Source organism: Hypomesus nipponensis, chromosome 12 (genome assembly GCF_054491055.1).
Source record: "Hypomesus nipponensis isolate SF chromosome 12, ASM5449105v1, whole genome shotgun sequence".
NCBI classification, from domain to species: Eukaryota; Metazoa; Chordata; class Actinopteri; order Osmeriformes; family Osmeridae; genus Hypomesus; species Hypomesus nipponensis.
In genome coordinates, this window is record NC_140372.1 from 11,409,343 (window position 1) to 11,425,433 (window position 16,091).

The following is a 16,091-nucleotide window of genomic DNA, read 5'->3' on the forward strand; positions in this document are numbered from 1 at the left end:
AGGGGCCGTAGGCGCAGATTGGCAGCCACGCTTCCGTACGACCACCGGTTTGACAGTGTCGGAATGAATGCTGGACTCTGTAAAGCGACTTTGAGTACCTTGAATAAACGCAGCACCAAAAATTGACCTTTTTTAATAAACGCCGCAGCGTTTATTGGAGGAAATGCTGTATGTATTTATTTAATTAATTTAGAATCAAACTGCATATTGCAGGACCCTAGTATCTAGTACTTTACTCATTAAAACCTTTAATGTTTACTGTACTTAAAAAAACAAACTTGGGCCTTTGTATGCATAATTGTATGAGGTATATGAATTAACCCATTAAAAAATACATTTTAAACTAAGAAAATGGAAAGCAATGCACAGAAAGCAATGCATGGAAAGCAATACACAGAAAGCAATGCGGAACATATTCAGGAATGTCCTGTGTCATGGAAAATAAACATGTAGAGGGATGGGCTAAAAGTTTAACTCTTCCTTTAGAGGAGGGTAGTCCACATTTAACTTCTGCTTACTAATCACTATACACAATATATAAGGAGTCCCACAGATAAGCCTCTATGGACAGACAGCTTCCACCTCTGGGGTAAGACACTTGTTATTTTCACATCCATTTACTGAGTTCAGGCACATAGGTACAACTCATAACACTTTGTGCTATTTGTCCACTATTGTGGACAAAAATTTAAGATTGAGTTTTGAAAGACTCACAATGTTATACAATTTGTTTTTGTCTCATAAATGAAATTCTATTTTGGGATGACAAACCTTTGTTTACTATAAGATTCCTACTATGTAACGTTAAAATGTAATGGGAGTTATAGCAATGACATGTAAATATTGTATAAAATGTTCTGGTTGTGCTTTTTGTGTATAAACTACAAAAAAACTCAAAACAAATGTATTTTACAGCACAAACTAAGAGTCTATTTCATCTGGGAGAAGACAAACAGGTGAGACATAGTTAGACATAGTAGACATATATACTAATTAGTGATGGGAAGTTCAGATTCTTTGATTCTGAATCGCGAATATCATTCACGTCCTAGTAAAACAGTGGCCACGCAAAAGGGGATGAGGAAACTATACTAAAAAATACAATGCGGGTCCCGTGAAAAATGATCCAAAGACTCGTAGAAAGACCGAGTCGGGAAATTAACGAATTGTCCGTTTCCTCTAGCTACCACCACAGAGCCTATGCGGGTCACGTGAAAAATTATCCAAAGACTTGTAGTAAAAGACCGAGTCGGGAAATGAACGAATCGTTCGTTTCCTCTAGCTACCAGTACAGAGCCTATGCGGGTCACGTGAAAAATGATCCAAAGACTCGTACCCGAAGACCGAGTCAGGAAATTAACAAATCATTTCTGTTTACTTGGACGAGCCTATGCAACAGTCCCGATGCGCGGCCACGAGAAAATGAACGATTCACTCTTTGAGAGGACTTGTTACTCCCGAGTCCTTGTAAGGATTTGTTCAAAATGAACGAATCGTTCACAAACGACACATCACTAATACTAATGTATACTGCTCAAAGCCTAAGGACCAGCAGTATAACTACTACAGTAATTGTATAAAATTAATCATGATAATGTTTTACTTAGTATACACCTTTTGAAGGCTTCTGAGGCCTACGTACTTTACAGTGATATAGTAAATGTATTAATCAAAAGAAGGAATACATTTGGTAACAGTGATATCTTTTTTCCCAGTAAACCGCCACCATGAGTACGGACGCGGAGATGGCCCAATATGGCAAGGCCGCCATTTACCTCCGTAAGCCTGAGAGGGAGAGGCTTGAGGCCCAGGCTGCACCATTTGATGCTAAGAATGCCTGCTACGTGCCTGATCCCAAGGAATTGTACCTTAAGGGTACGGTTGTTAAAAGAGACGGTGGGAAATGTGATGTGAAAGTCCTTATCCTTGACGAGGTAAGAGGATACTTTGCGCGGAATGAAAAAAACATTTAGTGGATGTTTCTGTACATGTCTGTGTTATTCATTGAGTGTAGGCTTCATGTTTGTTATTGACGTTTTTCAGGTAAAAACCTTCAAAGAAGAAGACATTTCACCCATGAACCCTCCTAAATTTGACAAGATTGAAGACATGGCCATGATGACCTACCTCAATGAAGCCTCTGTCCTGTATAACCTCAAAGAGCGTTATGCAGCATGGATGATCTACGTAAGAAAATGATGAGCCACCTTAAAAAAGCAAATTACACCCTCCGAAAATGTACCATACTTGGGCTCTAATATCAATATTTCTCTTTACTCTGCTTATATGCAGACCTACTCTGGGCTCTTCTGTGCCACGGTGAACCCCTACAAGTGGCTCCCTGTGTATGACATGGAAGTGGTCAACGCCTACAGAGGGAAGAAGCGTATGGAAGCTCCACCCCACATCTTCTCCGTCTCTGACAACGCCTTTCAGTTCATGTTGACTGGTATGGACGCTCACTGATAGATGGCTGAAGTCATATATAGATGGATGGATGCATTCTTAGTTGCTACTCGTATCACTTCTGACACATTTATTTGTCAATTTACTTTCAGATAAGGAAAACCAGTCTGTCCTAATCACGTAAGTTAGAAACTTTAATTGAGTGTATATTTTTTATATTTCTATATATGTATATAAATATAAAGACTATAATGCTTAATGACTCAAGATGCTTGACAATACTTATTTTAGTTAATGCACACTAAATCATATTTTTTATCATCTCATAAACTAGTGGAGAATCTGGTGCTGGAAAGACTGTCAACACCAAGCGTGTCATCCAGTACTTTGCCACCATTGCTGTGTCTGGAGGTGAGAAGAAGAAGGAACCAGTTCCCGGTAAAATGCAGGTATGACCTTGTATTTAAATCTGTCCCCTTACATGTTAAAACAAAATAACTCCCTAAGTAAAGTTAAAATCTAGTTCATACCCTCAAAATATGTTGTCAAACAGCACAATGTAAATAAGACTGTAAATTACTTGTTATTACTCATTCAGCAACTTGATAGGTTATGGATTTAGTGACAAGAGAATGATTGGTGATCTGTCTAAATGACCAATGTTTTGTCTCCCTTCAGGGTTCCCTTGAGGATCAGATCATTGCAGCTAACCCTCTACTGGAGTCCTACGGTAATGCCAAGACAGTGAGGAATGACAACTCATCTCGCTTTGTAAGTTTGGAGGGAAAATATTCATTTTCACATTTTTCACTAACTTAGAAATCAATAGGATGTGTTGAAAAAGCCCTTTCTATGACCTCTTTCAGGGTAAATTCATTAGGATTCACTTCCACATGAACGGAAAACTGGCTAGTGCTGACATTGAGACCTGTAAGTTGGTTTGAATTACTTCCCAGATGATTCTTTGAATACATGTTGGTGTCCATTCACTTGAGACTCAAACTGTTCTCATGTTTTAATATCCTTTCAACCACGTTTCTCACAGACCTGCTGGAGAAGTCTAGAGTGAGCTTCCAGCTGCCTGATGAGAGAGGCTACCACATCTTCTACCAGATGATGACCAACCACAAACCTGAGCTTGTTGGTGAGGCACTGCAGGGATTAAAGAAACAATATGTTCTGAATGACATTTACTCTTTTGTCCACTCATTGAGGGTTTTTCCTTTGACATAACATGTACACATGCCTTGGTTGATAGTCATTTTAGTTTTGTGTCTCCACAGAAATGTCGCTTATCACCACCAACCCCTATGACTACCCCATGATCAGCCAGGGTCAGATCACTGTGGCCAGTATTGATGACACAGTTGAGCTTGATGCCACCGATGTAAGTCACTAAAAGGGTTCAACTTGAAAATATAATAACATATATACTGATGGTTTAAAGTAAACTGTCTTTCCCCATCCAGGATGCTATTGACATCTTGGGCTTCAGCGCTGAAGAGAAGATGAGCATCTACAAGTTTACCGGTGCTGTCATGCACCACGGCAACATGCACTTCAAGCAGAAGCAGCGTGAGGAGCAGGCTGAACCAGATGGCACAGATGGTAAGACACACTATTTCTATCAAAGTTCTAAAGAGCATGCATTTAACTATATTCCTGTGATAAACGTTGCACTCTGATGCTCATTGCTCCTATCCCTCCCCAGTGGCTGATAAAATCGGTTACCTTCTGGGTCTGAACTCAGCTGACATGCTGAAAGCCCTGTGCTACCCCAGAGTGAAGGTCGGCAATGAGTTTGTGACCAAGGGTCAGACAGTGCCTCAGGTAACAATAGACTTGAGAGCAGTCATTTTATAATGATACTGTTTGTAATCACTTTGCATTGAATTAATAAGTTAATAACATTTGTGTAAGACAGTGAAAGTAACTGTTAGCATTGATGTTACACAGGTGAACAACTCAGTGATGGCTCTGGCCAAGTCCATCTATGAGAGGATGTTCTTGTGGATGGTCATCCGCATCAACCAGATGTTGGACACCAAGCAGCCAAGGAACTACTACATCGGTGTGCTTGACATTGCTGGTTTTGAGATCTTTGACGTGAGTTTGAGATCCTTATGGCAATATTTGACAAATTATTAGAAATACATAAAAAATGTATCAAATGGTTCCTTTGGTGCTTCCTTAAACTATACAGATAGTGTCTACTTTATTTCAATGATTTGATTCAGAGGAACACAAATCAGGTGCAAATAAAGTAAAAAATGCATTTGGTATGGTGGGATCACGCAATAAATTTCTGCCAAACTTTGCAAATCTACAGTACAACAGCATGGAGCAGCTGTGCATCAACTTCACCAATGAAAAGCTGCAACAGTTCTTCAACCACACCATGTTCGTCCTGGAGCAAGAGGAGTACAAGAAGGAGGGCATTGTCTGGGCTTTCATTGACTTTGGCATGGACTTGGCTGCCTGCATTGAGCTTATTGAGAAGGTGAGGTGTCTGTAAAAACTGTGGATGTTTCATACCTGGCAAGGATACAAGGTTTTTCATACATGTAGATACATTAAACTGACATGTTCTTATCATATCACAGTGCTTAATATATGTCTTATTCAATTATACCGTTTCAGCCCACGCTTATACACAGTATATTTGACTGATCAAAGTATATTTCTACACAGCCAATGGGAATCTTCTCCATCCTTGAGGAGGAGTGCATGTTCCCCAAGGCTTCAGACACTTCCTTCAAGAACAAGCTGTATGACCAGCATCTTGGAAAAAACAAGGCATTTGAGAAGCCTAAACCAGCCAAGGGCAAGGCCGAGGCCCACTTCTCCCTGGTCCACTATGCTGGTACAGTGGACTACAATATCACTGGCTGGCTGGACAAGAACAAGGATCCCCTGAATGAGTCTGTGCTTCAGCTGTATGGAAAGTCCTCAGCCAAACTGTTGGCCACGCTCTACGTTGCTGCTCCAGCTGAGGGTTAGTATGGTTGAATTAGATTACAAACACAAAGGTTTATACATTGAACATATTAACATGATTTGTTAATTAATTAACAATATTGTTCAAGCAATAAGACACAGTCATGTGTTATGCTGTCTAACTCCCGACTTTCCTATAACAGATACCTCAAAGAAAGGAGGCAAGAAGAAGGGAGGTTCCATGCAGACTGTGTCCTCTCAGTTCAGAGTGAGTGAGGTTTTTTTATATAATTTGTGATATACTGTGATTGTACTCTAATATTAGTGAAGATTTTTGCTTTATTGTGAATAATATCTGAGCGTAACATAAATGCTTTATAACAACTTTACAGGAGAACTTGGGCAAGCTGATGACCAACTTGAGGAGCACCCACCCTCATTTTGTGCGTTGTCTGATCCCCAATGAGTCTAAGACTCCAGGTATAACATATTGTTTCATGGATTACTTCTCAGTAGTCATTATTACCTTAAACATAGAATACGTTCATTCTATTATTATTTCTATAAATAAGTTCCACAAAGTAAAAAGCTGACCCCAAATCTTTCATCCAGGTTTGATGGAGAACCACCTGGTCATCCACCAGCTGAGGTGTAACGGTGTGCTGGAGGGTATTAGGATTTGCACTAAGGGCTTCCCCAGCAGAATCATCTATGCTGACTTCAAGCAGAGGTAGTCTTACACACAAATGCAACAAAGATATGGTAGATGGATAAAAAAAATTGCCTGGCTTTCAGCCCAACTTAGCTCCGCCCACAAAAAAAAGGGTCGGGAACTTGGGTCTGGAGGGGCTCGTATTGGGGACAAACTATATAAAACGAGGAGCTGAGCGGACCAATGTAATTGCCAGGGCGGACTTTATGCGATGATGGACAAATGATAAACAGTAACGTAATCAACAACGTCACGAAAGAGCGCATGGGTTGAATTTGTTTTCAACAAACAACATATGACGTTGCTCTGATTGGTTGTAGGTCTATCCAATTGAGCGAAGAGGCATTTGTTTTACGAGTTCGGTTGAAACAGGCCCCATTGTCACAGCCCAACGGAGAGTTATCAGACTCAAATTCTGACTAGAATTATGAGTATGACAACGTCAGGCTATAAAAACATAGCAAATAATAAACACATTTTCTCCCTATTCAGATACAAGGTATTGAATGCCGGTGTAATCCCCGAAGGCCAGTTCATGGACAACAAGAAGGCGTCTGAGAAGTTGCTTGGGTCCATTGATATTAACCATGACGAGTACAAGTTTGGACACACCAAGGTAACATACCATACACTAATGATGATGGAATACTGGCAACTCATGTTTGTGACCTACAGAGGTTATTAAATATCTAATGTATCTGTTTCGAGAGCAATCCAACAATCTTAATAATCAACAACATATGAGAAATGTACTGTATTATACATATTTGATCCTAATGTCATACATAACCTTTGCTTTCTATTTAGATAGCAATGTGTTTTCACCAGAAGTGTTTACTTCAGTTTTGTTTTATACTTGTGTCTCAGGTGTTCTTCAAAGCTGGTCTGCTTGGTGTCCTGGAGGAGATGAGAGATGAGAAGCTTGCTCATCTGGTAACCATGACACAGGCTCTTGCCCGGGGATACCTGATGAGGAAGGAGTTTACCAAGATGATGGAAAGGAGGTGAGATGGAAATGATAAAAGGATGGATTCAAGTATTTGCATTCAAATCTTGCTTTTAGGGATGGATTCATTTTGTTTCACCAAGAAGCTATTGTTGGAATCATGATGTGGACTTGTGAATTTTGGAATGATGGATATCTTGGGCTTGATTGAGTGATAGACTTTACATGTAGGAATGGGTTATAGTAATGACTTTACATTGCATAATCTGCATCGGGCTAAACTATCTCTTTTTGTCCATGCCTCTCTTTTTCTTATTATCAGAGAGTCTGTCTTCACCATCCAGTACAACATCCGCTCGTTCATGAATGTGAAACATTGGCCATGGATGAAGGTCTACTACAAGATCAAGCCTCTCCTGCAGAGTGCTGAGACTGAGAAGGAGCTGGCCAACATGAAAGAGGACTATGGGAAGTGCAAAGCTGCTCTTGAAAAGGCTGAAGCTCGCAAGAAGGAGCTGGAGGAAAAGATGGTGTCCCTCCTGCAAGAGAAGAATGACTTGTCTCTCCAAGTTGCATCTGTGAGTGAGCAAGACACACACACACACCCACACGCAAACACACACACACACACACACCTCATTAAGGTCTAACAAACCTCTGTTATTCTCAGGAATCAGAGAATCTGAATGACGCTGAGGAGAGATGTGAGGGTCTGATCAAGAGCAAGATCCAGCTGGAGGCCAAACTCAAAGAGACAACTGAGAGGCTGGAAGATGAAGAGGAGATGAATGCTGAGCTGACTGCCAAGAAGAGGAAGCTGGAGGATGAGTGTTCTGAGCTGAAAAAGGACATTGATGATCTGGAGCTTACCCTGGCCAAAGTGGAGAAGGAGAAGCATGCCACAGAGAACAAGGTATCAACATCTCACCACTTTCCGAGCAGTAGTTTGTTAAAAACACCAAACATTAGCTATAACTTGAGCTAACTTTGTCTTTGTCTGCAGGTTAAAAACCTGACAGAGGAGATGGCATCTCAAGATGAAAGTGTTGCCAAGCTGACCAAGGAGAAGAAGGCCCTGCAAGAGGCCCACCAGCAGACACTGGATGACCTGCAGGCAGAGGAGGACAAAGTCAACACTCTGACCAAGGCCAAGACCAAGCTGGAACAGCAAGTTGATGACGTGAGTCAAGTTATGTTTTCTGTCTTTTTATCCAACTTTGCCTCTATTGGTAATGAATTTAATAGGTTTGGGGATTCAGTATGACGTCTGACTACACTATAATAATATAAGGTGTTATGAATGAGCTGTTAACATCAAAGCTTAAGTATGAGAAACGCGTTTTGTCCTCCAGCTTGAAGGTTCTCTGGAGCAAGAGAAGAAGCTCCGTATGGACCTGGAGAGAGGCAAGAGAAAGCTGGAGGGAGACCTGAAACTGGCCCAGGAGTCCATCATGGACCTGGAGAACGACAAGCAGCAGTCTGATGAAAAGATCAAGAAGTAAGTACAGTAATCCCTCGTTTATCGCGGGGGTTACGTTCCGAAAATGACCCGCGATAAGTGAAATCCGCGAAATAGAAAACTTTTTTTTTTTACAATTAGCAACTATTACATGTATACAAATACAGTGACTCACGTGTTACCTTCCCTTAGCATGTCCAGAAGTTTAACTTTATCTGAGATAGGTAGCATCTTCCGCCGTTTGGGCCCATCCGCAGGTGCTTTTGTCGGTCCAGGCCGTTTCGTCGACATTATGGGTTTAGGAGATGTTCGAAATTACAAGATAATTTGGCCAACTTAATGTAAATTTGCCAAGCTGTTTTATGTACGTACACATAACTGCACGAGACGACAAAATGATAGCACAATTCGTAGCATGTTTTGATACAAGAAGCGGGAGTGAGTTTTTAGCGAATCAGAATGCAGAGCACAATGCACCCAAAAAAAAAAAAATGCATTATGAAAATCCGCGAAATAGCGAATCCGCGATAAGTGGACCGCGAAGTGGCGAGGGATCACTGTATTGTATAATCATTAGACTTTCTTGACATTATATGGATTTCATTCACTCCAGCAATCATTAAAACCAATTTTGACTTCCACATAATTGTTTCGATGTCCAATGTTCAAACCCATTTGTAGGTCAATGCATTTCACATTTCTTACTTCAACTTGGAGGAATGCAATAATAAAGACCTATGACACTGACTTTTGTTTCTAAATATACTATTCAGATAACATAGATTACATCGCTGAATATCTTAATCATTAGGCATAGAAAGGCATTGTTATGAAAATGGTGGATGTGCTTTACAATGTAATCTCCACTCAATGACACAAAACCGAAACCTGACATGGATTCATTTGTGCAATAAAGGAAGGACTTTGAGACCAGCCAGCTCCTCAGCAAGATTGAGGATGAGCAGTCTCTGGGTGCCCAACTGCAGAAGAAAATCAAGGAGCTCCAGGTGCGTTGTAGTTACTAAACCCCAGACAAGTTATATTGCCTGTTTTTGGATGGATGATATTGGACTTGCTTGTACTCAAAATCCATGTTGTCTATAAAGTCATTTTCTGATCATATGTAGGCCAGAATTTGGAGACTTTGATGCAAAACAATGTTTTTTCTATTGTAGGCTCGTATTGAAGAGCTGGAAGAGGAGATTGAGGCTGAGCGCGCTGCCAGGGCCAAGGTGGAGAAGCAGAGGGCCGATCTGTCCAGGGAACTCGAGGAGATCAGCGAGAGGCTGGAGGAGGCCGGAGGCGCCACAGCTGCTCAGATTGAGATGAACAAGAAGCGAGAGGCTGAGTTCCAGAAGCTGAGACGTGACCTGGAGGAGTCCACCCTGCAGCATGAGGCCACAGCCTCAGCCCTGAGGAAGAAGCAGGCTGACAGTGTGGCAGAGCTGGGAGAGCAGATCGACAACCTGCAGCGCGTCAAGCAGAAGCTGGAGAAAGAGAAGAGTGAGTTCAAGATGGAGATTGACGACCTCTCCTCCAACATGGAAGCAGTTGCTAAGGCCAAGGTATGAATCAAAGCAGAAAGATATAAGCATTTCAATCATTTGTAAATAGATTCAGGTAGAGTGTAACATTGTGTTTGTTGCACAGGGCAATCTGGAGAAGATGTGCCGTACCCTTGAGGACCAGCTCAGTGAGATCAAGACCAAGAACGATGAGAATGTTCGCCAGCTCAACGACATCGGTGGACAGAAAGCTAGACTCCTCACTGAGAATGGTAAAAAAAAATGCATCAAACACGTTTGATGTGTTCAAAAGTCTACATGCAGAAATACGTTCCACAAGGTGTATATTGAAAATAACCAAGTATAATCAAGAAACAGACCTAACAAAGAGCTTTCTTAATTCCACATAGGTGAGTTTGCTCGCCAGATGGAGGAGAAGGAGGCCCTGGTGTCCCAGCTGACCAGGGGAAAGCAAGCCTACACCCAGCAGATTGAGGAGCTCAAGAGGCTTGTTGAGGAGGAGGTCAAGGTAAAATAACCAAAGAAGCCCCATGTTGCCTAACTATGACAGTTTTAGAGTACAGAAGTTATCAAATACTTTTTTTTGTCCATTACTATATCACCCATGTCTCCTAATATTTTCCTCTCAGGCTAAGAACGCACTGGCCCATGGTGTCCAATCTGCCCGCCACGACTGTGACCTGCTGAGGGAACAGTTTGAGGAGGAACAGGAGGCCAAGGCAGAGCTGCAGCGCGGCATGTCCAAGGCCAACTCTGAGGTGGCTCAGTGGAGAACCAAGTACGAGACTGATGCCATCCAGAGGACAGAGGAGCTGGAGGAGGCCAAGTAAGTCCAAAAGATAGTCATTCATAGTACCCCAATATAACATTATTGTCAACCCCTCCAAGCTTGCTATCAGTACAGAACATATTTGCAATGTCATGATTTGTGTCAACAGGAAGAAGCTGGCTCAGCGTCTTCAGGAAGCTGAGGAGACCATTGAGGCCACCAACTCCAAGTGTGCCTCTCTGGAGAAGACCAAGCAGAGACTGCAGGGAGAGGTGGAGGACCTCATGATTGATGTTGAGAGAGCCAATGCCCTGGCTGCCAACCTGGACAAGAAGCAGAGGAACTTTGACAAGGTGAAAAATATTGTGCCAATTCGAGGTTTTGATGTAACTGTACGTGTGGAACATGGGTATTAATGTTTAATTGAATACATATATACATAAATGCATACATTGCAAGACTTATTTGGGATGTGCCTACTTGCCTAGATGGACCAAAATCTGCAATTGGGGCTTAAGAACTCTATTGTCATGCTCATGTCGTTGTCATGTCCTTCTTCCTAGGTTCTTGCAGAGTGGAAGCAGAAGTTTGAGGAGGGCCAGGCTGAGCTGGAGGGAGCTCAGAAGGAGGCTCGTTCTCTCAGCACAGAGCTCTTCAAGATGAAGAACTCCTATGAGGAGGCTCTTGACCAGCTGGAGACTCTGAAGAGAGAGAACAAGAACTTGCAACGTGAGTTACAAAGTTGTGTGTGGTGCTTTCCCACATGTCAAGTACATCGGATAATACATTTTGGAATGAAACTATGTTTCTTTTTCAAATCACAGAGGAGATCTCCGACCTGACCGAGCAGATCGGAGAGACTGGCAAGAGCATCCATGAGCTGGAGAAGGCCAAGAAGACAGTGGAGACAGAGAAGTCTGAGATCCAGACGGCTCTGGAGGAGGCTGAGGTACAAACTCTCCACAATTCCCAGAAAAGAATAAACCCTCTTGGAATCACCACAACTAAGATTGACATTTGCAAATATTTTCATTCATTCAGGGAACTCTGGAGCATGAGGAATCCAAGATTCTTCGTGTGCAGCTGGAGCTGAACCAGATCAAGGGTGAGGTGGACAGGAAGTTGGCAGAGAAGGATGAGGAGATGGAGCAGATCAAGAGGAACAGCCAGAGAGTGGCTGACTCCATGCAGAGCACCCTGGACTCTGAGGTGCGCAGCAGGAACGACGCCCTGAGGATCAAGAAGAAGATGGAGGGAGACCTGAATGAGATGGAGATCCAGCTGAGCCATGCTAACCGCCAGGCTGCTGAGTCCCAGAAGCAGCTGAGGAACGTTCAGGCACAACTCAAGGTACCGTGAATATTGGCAATAGTGATGCGCATACTGCAGGTAATTACATTACCAATGACTTCAGACCATTACTACAGATCTAGACTCAAAATAAGAAAATGGGGGCTCAAATGTCCATCCTTACAAAGAATATATATCTCCAGCACAAACAGTACTGCTGAAGCCGTATAAAACAGTATAAGCCATACTGTACGCAACAGCATCTTCTCATTCCTCTCTACACTCTTCTGTGTTTCTAGGATGCCCAGTTGCACCTGGATGATGCCGTCCGTGCCTCAGAGGACATGAAGGAACAGGCTGCCATGGTGGAACGTAGAAACGGTCTGATGGTGGCAGAGATTGAAGAGCTGAGAGCAGGTCTGGAGCAGACAGAGAGAGGCCGCAAAGTGGCTGAGCAGGAGCTGGTGGACGCCAGCGAGAGAGTGGGACTGCTGCATTCCCAGGTGCGGACACATAAAGACATCGATAAATAACTTGCACAGCAAAGGTTTTGTTTTGCTATATCCATGTGTGTTCTCTTTCCAGAACACCAGCCTGTTGAACACCAAGAAGAAGCTTGAGGCTGACCTGGTCCAGGTGCAGGGAGAGGTGGACGACATTGTCCAGGAGGCCAGGAACGCTGAGGAGAAGGCCAAGAAGGCCATCACTGATGTGAGTTTGGATAACTAAGTATCCCAGTACAGTCACGATTGAGTCTGCTACCTGCACTGTATTCAAGGGCGCATCAACCACGTCATGTAACCTGGTAAGATATACTTTGTGTGCATACGGTTCCTCAGTTCAAGCAAGCTGCATTCTGTTGCTGCAGGCGGCCATGATGGCAGAGGAGCTGAAGAAGGAGCAGGACACCAGCTCTCACCTTGAGAGGATGAAGAAGAACCTGGAGGTGACAGTCAAGGACCTGCAGCACCGTCTGGATGAGGCAGAGAACCTGGCCATGAAGGGCGGCAAGAAGCAGCTCCAGAAACTGGAGTCCAGGGTAAGTTTGCAAAAGTTGAAAATAAATCCCTGTTGCCTTGAGAAAGGCAAATATTTGTAAGCCCCTTTTCCCCGGTTGTAAAGCTGTTTAAACGGACCTTTTAGCATGGGAGTGATGGACTCACCATGAGCTCCGGTTCTCGCTGCAGGTGCGTGAGCTGGAGACTGAGGTGGAGGCTGAACAGAGGAGAGGTGTAGATGCAGTCAAGGGAGTCCGCAAATATGAGCGCAGAGTCAAGGAGCTGACATACCAGGTAACAACGCACAGTCAAAATCATCATTTGTTGATACAACAGTTCATGTTGACACATCTCATTCTAATTGACCTTATTATCTGCTTCAGACTGAGGAGGATAAAAAGAATGTAACCAGACTTCAGGACCTGGTGGACAAACTGCAGCTTAAAGTGAAGGCTTACAAGAGACAGGCTGAGGAGGCGGTAAGTCTAATGCTAAATTGACCCTTGCTTATGCAAAATAAAGCTTTCCTAGCTTTCAGTGTATACATATATGGCTTTACCAATGGTATTGTTCTTGTCAAAATGATCACTGCAGCAAGCACTTACAAAATTTGTAAGAATTTTTTTTCAAATTAATTTATCCCAGGAGGAACAGGCCAACTCCCACATGTCCAAGTTCAGGAAGGTTCAGCATGAGCTGGAGGAGGCTGAGGAGCGTGCCGACATCGCAGAATCTCAGGTCAACAAGCTCAGAACCAAGAGTCGTGATGCTGGAAAGGTAAAGATCTGCTGTCACACCAAGGAATAAAATGCAGTATATTGTTTTGTCAGACCATTTGTCAAATATAAAATAGAATACAATACAATAATTCCCTGTTTTTGTCTTTCTCACAATCAGGCAAAAGAAGCGGAATAGACACTAACCTGAACAAGACCCTGTGAATCATTGCTGTGTTTCATAAAATATGTACATAGTGGTATTTTGAGGATTTTTGAAAATAAAACAAAACATCTACAAAATGACATGGCTTGTGGGTTTGTTGTAGGAGGCACAAATGTTGTCTCAGGTTGCACAACTTTGTCCATAGAAATTCAATTCTATGGTCAATAAAGCATATACAAAATGTCTGCATCCAAATTAAGTTTGAAAACACATGGCCTGTGTAGTCTTTGAAATAGATTCTTCCATGTTCCTGAATATAGTATTTATAAGAAAGTGAGATTTTTAGAGCTACTGTGGCCGGATTAAAGGTGCTATAGCGGAAAGTCTAAAGATATTTGTTTCAGTAAAATATGTTTGAAAAAGTGGGTCCATTAGTGACCAAAAGTGAGTAAAAGATCATGCGGCTAATCTCCTCTACTCTTCACACCTAGAAAATCACTTGGTCAAAACTCCTTGCCGGGTAAGGATAAAATCACCAAATGTCATCCAATGTGACAAAACTAATTTCACAACACTCACATGCTAAATATACATAACTCTATAAATGTCATTACATCAAACCTAAATATTATTCCTTAATGCATCCCTAAGACTAGGAAGGTAGTAAACTTTTTAATTAAAATTGACATCACACGCAAACAATCAGTTCAAAACAAACTGATGGCATGAGTGAAACTCTGTCTCTCAGTCATGCTTAAATACATGAGTTGGACAGCACAGATATAGAATGCACAGATTTGCTTCCTTAACGGGTCTTCAGTGGTCAGTACACTGATACACTAGAGTAGTCAGCAGCTGAGGTGGTGGTTAATTACGTTGAAGTCCCAGTTCGTACATGATTTGCCTCACAGTCTCCTAACTGTCTGGGCTGTGTGCCATAATCTGCTCAGAGAGAGGCTTCGCTGCATGTACACAGAAAATCTGCCTTACTGTTAGTGACCGCAAGGGATACACAATATACCGATGAAATAATTCAAATTCATTTAATATTGCATCTTGACTAAATGTGAGCCTAACATTGGCCATTCATCTGATGTTATACCTGAACAAGAAAAGTCAGCTCTCTTGATATTTGATATTGATTCGATATTGCATCTGGATACTGGCCACTCATTTCATATTCCATCTGGAGAAAGTGTCCGCATTCTGGACACTGGCCATTAATTTGATACTATATCAGGAGAAAATATCAGCCTTCTGGACACTGGCCATTAATTTGATATTATATCTAGACAATAATGTCAGCCTTCTGGACACTGGCTAATCAAGCTCACAGGATAGCCCCAGTTACGTATTTATCAACTACCTTGGCGTCCAGGCAACATTTTGTTCTGCGTTGATCTAACATAACTTGTTGGACACAGTGCTTTGGGCAGCACAGTGGCTCAGTGGTTAGGACTGTCGCCTCACAGCACAAAGGTCCTTGATTCAAAACCCGGTGGCTTCCAGGTCCTTTCTGTGTGGAGTTTACATGTTCTCCTCGTGCCTGCGTGGGTTTCCTCCAGGTACTCCGGTTTCCCCCACCATCATAAAGACATGCATTGTATGAATGTGATTGAATGTTGGTAACGAATGTTGGTGGTGGTTGGAGGGGCCGTAGGCGCAGATTGGCAGCCACGTACCACCACCGGTTTGACTGTGTCTGAATGAATGCTGGACTCTGTAAAGCGACTTTGAGTACCTTGAAAAGCGCTACATAAATAACATTTATTATTCTTAAAAATGTATTATAACTAGTTACCCTGGGCACACCGTAGACATTACCCAAGTTTACCTGTCACTCGTTTGGGTTTCTTGAGGCAATAGCCATATTGACCATCACAGCCCCTTATGACACTACATTACAAATAAATACTTAGATCGTCATTAAACCCAGACAATATAAACAAAGTATGCTTAAATGCTTACACTGAGGCAAAGGAAGAGTATTCAAGTGGTAATATACTACCCACAACACTCTACTGAAGGTGTGGAATTTATGTGATTGACCATCCAGGTAACTTAATTAGGTGTCTAAAATACAGAGATTTGTATTTTGATTTGTAACAAACACACAACACTCACTTATGACATTTAGTACTATAAAAATTATTGAATGTAAAGCAG

At 42.3% G+C, this 16,091-nt stretch overlaps 2 protein-coding genes across 2 annotated transcripts in view; one reads left to right on the forward strand and one right to left on the reverse strand.

Annotated features, from left to right (window-relative positions):
• The window catches only part of LOC146261087 (muscleblind-like protein 2a), a 133,421-nt gene that overhangs the window by 64,549 nt on the left and 52,781 nt on the right, over positions 1–16,091 (reverse strand). The gene's annotated exons all lie outside the window — the stretch shown is intronic.
• On the forward strand, positions 1,728–14,049 carry LOC146261089 (myosin heavy chain, fast skeletal muscle-like). The gene is made up of 39 exons (XM_084667600.1): positions 1,728–1,934; positions 2,044–2,187; positions 2,293–2,449; positions 2,559–2,586; positions 2,741–2,855; positions 3,085–3,177; positions 3,273–3,336; positions 3,452–3,550; positions 3,690–3,793; positions 3,876–4,014; positions 4,118–4,236; positions 4,363–4,512; positions 4,736–4,906; positions 5,098–5,401; positions 5,547–5,611; positions 5,736–5,823; positions 5,956–6,073; positions 6,548–6,671; positions 6,923–7,059; positions 7,324–7,579; positions 7,672–7,914; positions 8,005–8,181; positions 8,354–8,499; positions 9,377–9,467; positions 9,636–10,025; positions 10,111–10,237; positions 10,376–10,494; positions 10,616–10,812; positions 10,925–11,108; positions 11,319–11,484; positions 11,580–11,704; positions 11,797–12,105; positions 12,345–12,548; positions 12,631–12,756; positions 12,914–13,084; positions 13,233–13,337; positions 13,427–13,522; positions 13,689–13,820; positions 13,941–14,049. The coding sequence occupies exons 1-39, from the start codon at positions 1,728–1,730 to the stop codon at positions 13,956–13,958; spliced, it is 5,808 nt and encodes a 1,935-aa protein (XP_084523726.1). The 3' UTR covers positions 13,959–14,049.